The sequence below is a fragment of the Coloeus monedula genome (genome assembly GCF_965178545.1).
Source record: "Coloeus monedula genome assembly, chromosome: 1".
Classification (NCBI taxonomy): Eukaryota; Metazoa; Chordata; class Aves; order Passeriformes; family Corvidae; genus Coloeus; species Coloeus monedula.
In genome coordinates this window covers 108,738,200-108,746,785 of record NC_138781.1, presented here as the reverse complement: position 1 = coordinate 108,746,785, position 8,586 = coordinate 108,738,200, and the positions used below count along the sequence as shown (strand labels likewise).

Genomic DNA, 8,586 nt, shown 5'->3' with positions numbered 1-8,586 from the left:
TCTGTCTGCCTACACATTGTGTTTGTTTAAAGTCGATTCCTCTTCCCATAGTAGAGAAATGCCACATCCATATTTAAAATCAGAAGTATTGACAAAATCTTCTGAGTGCATAAAGCTGTTTTGACAAAACATGAGTGCCTGCCATGCTGCAGCTACTAAAATGAAACAGCTCATCAATTTACCAAAACTCTGCCTACAGACAAGGCATTCTCCAGCCTTCAGGAAACCTGATGCTTTTCTTATGCAGGAAGAAATCCTCATCATGCTGAACTCAGTGAGAAACTGCTGCTGACTTCAACACGGCAAACTGCTAAGAGACTGACAGGGCTATCATTATGCTTTAAATGAAGCTTATGCACATGCATTCATGAATAGGAACTGCAACAGCAGAAAGGCTTAATGCAACAGTTATAAGGGAACTGAAGAATGCAGAAAGAAGATGCTGCAGTTCAAGATTACTCTCACAAAAAACCTAATCTGAACAGAAGATCAAATGTTTAAATTTTTTTTTCCTTTAGCATGTCAAAATCTCACATTTCTTAGGCTGCCTGTCACAGAGCACTGTCAGAAATGGAGACAGAATCTGCTGGTTGAATTACAGTGTGGTTTCTCAAGGACTTAGCCAGTATTTATTCTGAAATTACACATAAATTATTAATTAACTCCTTTAAAGTATAAGCAAGCCTTTGGCTTCATAGTATTTCTATAATCTTTCACAGTATAAAACAAAAGAGTTTATGATATCTGTAATTACTTACCAAAATAAAGAAATCATTTTGTAAGTTTTGTTTGTAAATATTTTATTAAAAAACATCTTTTAATGCTGTTAGTCAATACATGTGTAATAATACTTTGATAAAGTATCATGTAGTAATATGTATTTTGGATTCAGGAATGTAATGGTTTTAACTAAATCATCAGAGCTCTGTTCTGCTCCAGTCCCTTCTAAACTGTCTTTTTTTTTTTCCAGAATTTAAACAAACTCATTCTTTGTCAAGGTACATCATCCTTAAGGCCTTGCAAATGTTTTAGTAATTGAACCAAAACAAAGAGAGAGCTCAGCTTTCTTTCTGAAGACCACGTTGCTTTTGAGCTTAAAAAGTTGCCTGCAGCTTTCAAGCAGTTAGTGGCAAATCAGCAAGAAAGAAATCAGAGGAGAAGAAGGGGCACTTAAAAATCAAAACAGTAAAGTGCACAGCTATACCATCCAAAATTGTATTAATCTTGCTGGACCGTGGATATTTAATACAATTTGGCTTGCATGGAACATACAATCACGATTAGACAGAAAGGATTTTCTTTTTTCTTCCTGAAGTCATCTACAGGATCTATGGAATTCGATTTTCAAGGGTAACATAGTGCAGCTCTTTGGATATTGATTAGTTTCCTAAGTCCACAAGGAGATGAAGAAGCGGGGAAGGTGTGGAGGGATACAAGGTGTCCTCTTGCCGTCTGTTTTATTTAGATGCCTGTACTCTCCAGTTCCCCATCCTCCAGCCCTAATGCAGCATTTGAACTAGAAATCATAAAGAGTTTCTCTTTATTTGTGTACTGTCTTTGAGTTTGCTGGGATTGCTCCCCTGTTTGTTCTCTGCTGGTAGCCTTGAGGGGGTCCATCTTCTCAACTGGTTCCTCCTCACAGTCTGGAATTTTACTGGTGTTGGCAACTGACTCCAAGGAGGTGCCTGCCTCCTCCAGGTGGCTGTAGCCCTTATTGCTGCTGGAATGCTCAGACTGGGAGCTCTGGGAGTCTGTCGTGGTGATGGCAGGAGGAGCTGAAGGAGGTGATCCCCCCAGATCTAGAGATTTGGAGTAGCTAGGAGATGCCTTTACCAAGAGGCTGGAGTCCAGGACCCTCCTGACAGCTGGTGACCGAGGTGGCTCAGGGGAAAGGGGACACCTGGCATTGGGCAAACAGCTGGTGCTCTGCCGCCGGAGAACCACCTTGTGCCTCCTTGTTGCACAGCCTCCCTTGATGTTGCTGCTGCTGAGGTCAGTTAGGCTCAGTTCAAACTCCCCCCGTGGGATCTCCTGGGCTCCCCGCTCAGAAAGTGGTCTCTGCCAGCCTCCCCCTCCATTGCCTGGCCCCAAGGGCAGGAAGGTGAAGGTGCTCAGCGAAGAGCCAATGATGGAGCTGGCCGTGCTGCAGCGCTCACAGCTCTCCGGTGGGCTGCAGGGTGGGCTGGTGTCAGGGCGGCCAGCAAGGGCAGCACGCTCCCGGCAGATGCTGTACACAGCCTCAGCCAGGCTGGGTGGCTGAGGTGGGCCACAGAAGGAGGAACGCTGTGGTGAGGACACCAGATCCGGCGGGGAAAGGCAGACACCCAGTCCTGGTGGCCAGGAGCTCTTGGCCAGCATGGCTGCAGTACCCAGGCCTTCACCGCCAGGTTTTAGCTCCAGGCTCCGGGACTGCACATAGTTGACAAAGCCATTGAGAGGGGCTGAGGCCGGGGTGCCTCCATCCTTGGCCCGCAGGCTGTGGGCATCAATGACGGTGGAATAGAGGTCACGCAGATTGATGATCTTGGTCTTCTTGTCGCGGTTCTCGTGCAACACCGCGTTGGCGCAGATGAAGAGGAAGATGCCGATACCCATGATGAGAGGGCCCAGCACCTTCAGCTTGTCCGAATGCAAGTAGCTCGAGAAAAGACGGAAAAGGAAGCCCGCTGAGGCCTGAGGGGATGAGGAAGTACGGGGGGACCCACCGGTGGTAGCAGTGGTGGAGGTGTTGGCTCTGGGGGGTGACTCCAGGTGGATCCCTGCTTGCACCCCTTCCTGGCTCTGGGAACGGTTCGTGGGGGTGCCGCCCTGCGGTGCTGGGTGCCGGCCCTTGCCAAAGCTGCTTTCTCTGTACACCGGGCTGGGCTTTGGCCAGTAGCCCACCACAGCCAAGGCGATTCCCACCAGCAGTACCAGGATGCCACAGAGGGCAATGAACCCCGAGAGGGAGCACAGCTTGAGCTTGCCTTTCACCACCACCACATCATTCTTGCGCTTTTTTTTGGCCTTGCGTTTGCGTTTGGGGATTTGGCTCTGGGGTTTCAAGGGGTCCTGTTTCCTGGCCGAGATCCTCAGGAGGCCTCCAGTGGCAATCATGGCTGGCTACCAGTGCACTGCCCCCCACGGCCAATCCAGCTCCTGCAGGGAAAGGGAGAAGAGAAGAGGATGAGGACCAAGGGCAGACCTGCAACACAAGAGATGTCTCTGCTTGCTCTTCCTCCTTCAAAGTCCTGCTAATTAAAACCCTGAACAAGTGGGATGGGGGTTGACACCGACAGGTAGGTCTCCCTTGCCCACACAGCTCCTGTGTGTGAGAAAGAAACAAGCATACCAACAGTATCAAAGCAGCCACATGTCCCACTATGCTCTTGCCAAACAGCTAATTAATTTCTTTATGCTCCAGGTAAATGACAGCACTAATAGTATCCACTAAAGTAAACAAAAAAAAGACGTTGCTCATTTCAGAAAGAGTTTGCAAAGCCCCAGATCTCAGAGGATGCCAAGCCCCTAATATGTTCTGGGGTTACACTGCACACTGACTGTGGTTAGTGATGTCATCCAGGATTTGAGGGGATGGGAGAAATAAAAGCAGAAAGGCAGTATATTTGATCTATAGATACCATTTGTTTCATTGCACTACTTACATATTACTGGAGTGAGGGTTAAACATATTACTTGTCTTGCTTAAATGAGTGGGAAAGGAATTACTGTGAAATTCACAAGGGAAACATTTGAACATTGGAAAGTGGTGCCCTGTGAAAGTTTCTTCCTAGCCATTTGCACTTGATCTGCAATATTAGAAATGCATCTCCCTCCTGAGGTCCAGAGGCATCCCTAGTTTGGGAACGTGTGCGATGTTCCAGGTAACTGTTACGTAACACTGACAAATTCAACCCCTTCCCCCCCTGCCCTCAGAAGGGGGAGATGGTGGCTGCCAGGTAAGAGACGGCAGGTCAAATCCTATTAAAGGAGCAGTGAAACTCCATGAGTCACCCGGGGAAGCCCGAAGAGAGAAACTGTCAGGGGACTAAACACTGAGCATTTGTGGCTTTTGTCTTACTGGACCATCAGAAGTCATCTCGCTGTTCCCGTGATCTGAGCTAAACAACACAGTGTGTAGGAGCATTTCTTCACTGTGCAATTCTTTTTGGAACCTATTTCTTCATGCTACCGAGAAGCAGGATCCCCTCCCCCTTTTCTCTTTCTGAGCGTCCTATTATTTTTTCTTTGACGGGGCAAAAGATGACATCACTGAATATAATACGACTCACAAAGTTCAATTAATCGCACTGAAAGGCAATTAAGTAAGCACCTAAAACCGCCCCCCCGTCTCCTCTTTGCCTGTTCAGCCTTTAAATCTCATCTATCTTCTGTTCTAATGCCAGAATTGCCACATATGCAGTAATACTGTGTCCCATTTACTCTGTTTGTATTTTCCCCAGAAAAAAGATGGGTGTTGTCAGCAAGGACGTTGTTAAATTACTCTCCAAGGTACTGCACGCTCAAAACAAAGAGCAGAGATTTCTCTTTCCTACCGCTGAACTATATATTAAAAATAGAAAAAAAAGAAAAAGGGAGCGCATTTTGTTGATGCAAAAGTGTAATTATCGGGGCATGCTTTGCTGTAACTGCCGATCCTTTGATCTCATTTTCCGCTGCCCCACTAGCCAGCTGCCCGTCTCCTCTCCACGGCGATAACAGATGGTCATCAGCTCCGAGGAACGCTCCCAGTCCGGCATCTCCGGGCACTTAGTTTCGGCGATGGCGAGAGCAGCGCTCGGCAGGCGAAGGAGGGCACGGCCGGGCCGCCGGCCATCGCCAGCGGCCGCAATGCCATGAAACCACCCGGACGGGAACCGCGGGGCTGGAGCCACATCCCGCACGAACGGACCACAACCCCCCATCCATCCCCGGCAGCCGGACCCGCAAGCACCGCGACCTTGCCCGGCAAAGCCCAAACACAGCTGTAACAGTACTAACAGCACCCGGCTTAACTCCTTCCCACCCTGGGTTCGCACGCGGGACTCGCCGCGCTCCGGCTGCCGGGATGCCCGGCACCAGCCCCCGGGGCGCCGCTGGCTCCGGCCGCTCCGGCCGCTCCGCTCCCGCCGCCGCGGCAGAGCCCCGAGCCCCGCCGGCGGCCGCCCCGGGCGCGCCTGTCGGGGGTCGCCGGCGCACGGAGCCGCCGCTCAAGACGGGGGTGCCGCGGTCACTTACCGAGGAGGGCCGGGGAGAAGTCCGGGCGGGAAGCGGGCGAGCCGCCGCGGGGAAGAAACTTTCCGGCCCGAGCGGGCATCCCCGCCCCGCCGCCGCTCACGGCCCCGGGCGGACGGGCGGCGGGGCTGGGCCGAGCGCCGGGCGCCCCCTCGGCCCCGCCGCGGCCGGCCGCCTCCTCAGGCAGCTCCGCGGGAGCGCTGTCCCCTCGCCACGCCGCATCTCCCCGCCGCGGGGCCGCCCCCCGCAGCAGCGCGCCCGCCCTCCCGGCGGAGCCGCCGCCTGTGCCGGTGCCGGTGCCGCCGCTGCGGGCGGAGCGCGGCTCCGCGGCTGCCCGCCGGACCCGGCGCCGTTGCCAAGCGACGGCAGCCGTGACACAGGGAAACTGCGGCAGGGCGGCCACCGCCGCCCCCGCCACCTGCGCACCTGCGCCCGCCCGCCGCCGCCTCGCCCCGCACCCCGGCGGCCCCGCCCGCGCAGGCTCCGCCCCGATCGCCACGACAACCCCCGGGCTCCTTTCCGCCAGTACCGTCCTGGCGGCCTCATCTTCAGCCGCCTCACCTTTGGGGTTTTTCTCCTCCCAAAGTTTGCCGGAATGCCTGCGGAGAAAGTGAAGAAGCAGGTAAAAAAATGAAGCAAGGGGATGAAGAAGAAAGTGACAGCTTTCCATCAGTGGTGTCACCCAGAATCTCTCCGTTTCAGCAGAGAATGGGAAACAGCGTTCTCTTTTGAGCTACTTTCTGAAAAGTGATGAAATTGAAGCTACCACCTCAGTGAGACATAATCTAACATGTCCCGTCACACTGCTGCACTTATTCTTGGGAGGAGATTGCTGCTGATTGCTTTAGTCAAGTCTTGTTAGATGTTCACCATGATCTAGAAAGGTAAATCTCAGGAAGGTTTTTCAGTAAATACAAAAACGTCATCCCGTGGCTTGGGATGAAGGTACACAGCAGGGTTTGCTGGGGTGGAGAGACCAAATACCTGGGGTTTTGTACAGTAGCCTTAAAATTCTCTTGAAGCTGGAGTGTTACCTAGCCTGAGCCAAATCAGCTTTCTTCTACCTCTTTGTGACCTCTTGTGTGGAAGACTGTGGCTAAAACAGCCTGGCAGAAAGCAAAGGGCAATAACAAAAAATTTGTCAAATGATGTTTTTAAAAATAGAGGTTCCAACACAGGTTGGGAAAATTGTAAGAGTGGTTATGAATATTCAGTTAAATTGTACGTATTCCAGCCTCAGCTATTCTGCAATTCTGTGTTCACCCAGGCCGTGCTATTTTGCATCTTTCACTCCAACTATCAGTGCCTGGTTTGAGACTAAACAAATTCTAAAGCTGCACATATGCATTTTAATGTCATTTGCAGTTTGTCTCAGCAAAATCATTTGGGACACATTTTTTAGTACATATATAACTTTTGGTTATGCAACAGGCTTGAAATTTAAGATTTATTATTTAAGAACTTCTTTTAAATGTGTGCTTTGAACAGTCTCAATGAACCCAAGTCTTCTGACATTCAGTAATTTGCTTTGTGTTCAGCCCAGGCTATCAGAGGAAACCAAACATATCACATCTGTTTCCACTGGAGACCTGTATCACATCAATAATGCAGCATCACCAGACTCTCCCTGAAAGGCTCCTGTGTAAAAGAGAGAGGAAGAACAAGACTGATTTTTTTAAAGGGCAAAGAACTCTTTTCCCTATCTGAGTCATATTTTCTATTTCTGTCAAACCAAACCATTCTATTTAGCTATCTCCTTTATACAACAGCCCTTTTTTTTGCCATATTTTCATTGCTAAAGTTTTGAGTGATTGGGCTATCATCACATTCACAGTTTTCAAATAACTCTCAGCAAAATGTGTTGTAGGTGAGGCCAAATCCTGGAAAACAAGAAATATGTTCTTGGATGAAAAGCTTCTGAAGGTGTTGTTCTGTGGCAGCTATCAATGTAATCTTAATTTGCTCTACGTGTTAAGGACCAGTTGTACGATGGCAGGCTGAATCCCTCACAGCAAACTACTTTGCCAAGCTATGTATCCCTACCTATCCTACAGATTCCTGTCATTGGAAAAAAGCTTTGGGGGCTTTAATGAAACATTTATTTAATTTTTAGTTGATATGGATTTTTATGCTCCCACAGGTCCTCCCCTCCCCTCCCCTCCCCTCCCCTCCCCTCCCCTCCCCTCCCCTCCCCTCCCCTCCCCTCCCCTCCCCTCCCCTCCCCTCCCCTCCCCTCCCCTCCCCTCCCCTCCCCTCCCCTCCCCTCTAAAAAATCATTAATTTTTAAGCATACACTTGGTTTTGTATAAAGCCTAAGATGATAACCTTTATCTGGTCCTTGTCAGGACATGCTTCAGTACATCAGGGCTGCCATCAGTTTTAGTATATCCACTTGAATATGTTCCATCCCAGGCTGGCTGGGCACCCAGGAGATATGTAGCCAAGTCAATATATCTCAGCCCTCAGCAGGCTCAAGGTCCAAAAGCAATTCAAAAGGCAACCTAAAGTACTTGGTGTACTTGTCTGAAATACTGTAACATCTCCTGGTTCCAGACACAAACCTGCAGTTCCCACAGTAGAGACCCTACAAAACAAAATCAGAGAGAAGGCCCTTACTTGTTATAAGTGCAACACTAGCCCTAGCCTGAAAGTCCATTTTATTTATAGCTTATTTAGCTATTTTTGATTAGCTAATTTATTACAGTAATAAAAACAAAAGCTGATATGCATTTTGTACATATGCTTCACAGTATATTATGCTAAATGCCAAGTCCTGAGCCAAGTTCCTGAGTCTTCATTGCTGGAATTCACAGCTTCATCTTATCTAATAGCTAGGGAAGCTGTAAGAGCATCACTCCAAGCCTGGTCACTGGTCTCAGAGAGGTGAGTGGTTTGGGGTTTTCTTTCTAATTTTAGCCTCATGGACTTTGTTTGTTTGTTTGTTTCCCATGGCAGTAGAAATTCTGATATGATTAATGGTGGAGACTCTGGTATAATTAATGATGATTTGATAACAAATGCAGAGGGAAACAGCAGCATTGAGAATGAACCATGAGAAATCATCCTCACTGAGAAAATATATGTTTGAATTCCTTACAAACTTACCTCCACCACAATGAATCTGCACTGTGTATTAGATTCATCCAGTTTATTTGACATGTGGTACAATCAGAGGCAACTTTTCTTTTAATTGTGTAGCAAATCTGGAATAGATAATCCACTGAGAGTGAATGGCAATTTGCATGTCTGCTCTTCTTTCAAAATTGATTATAGCAGACATACACATTGCTGGGAACATTTGCCTGGGTGAAGTAATACACAGCCATGAAATCTGGTGATTGAAAGGTAAAGGGAATGAATGTTTTCAGACGA

The 8,586-nt window shown here is 48.9% G+C and overlaps 1 protein-coding gene across 1 annotated transcript; it reads right to left on the bottom strand.

Moving 5' to 3' along the window:
• Positions 1-1,461: 1,461 nt before the first annotated feature.
• TMEM200C (transmembrane protein 200C) lies at positions 1,462-3,096 on the bottom strand (the record flags this gene model as incomplete). The annotated part of the gene is made up of 1 exon (XM_082282146.1): positions 1,462-3,096. One exon carries the CDS (start codon positions 3,094-3,096, stop codon positions 1,462-1,464), a length of 1,635 nt encoding a protein of 544 aa, XP_082138272.1.
• Between the last annotated feature and the right edge of the window lie 5,490 nt (positions 3,097-8,586).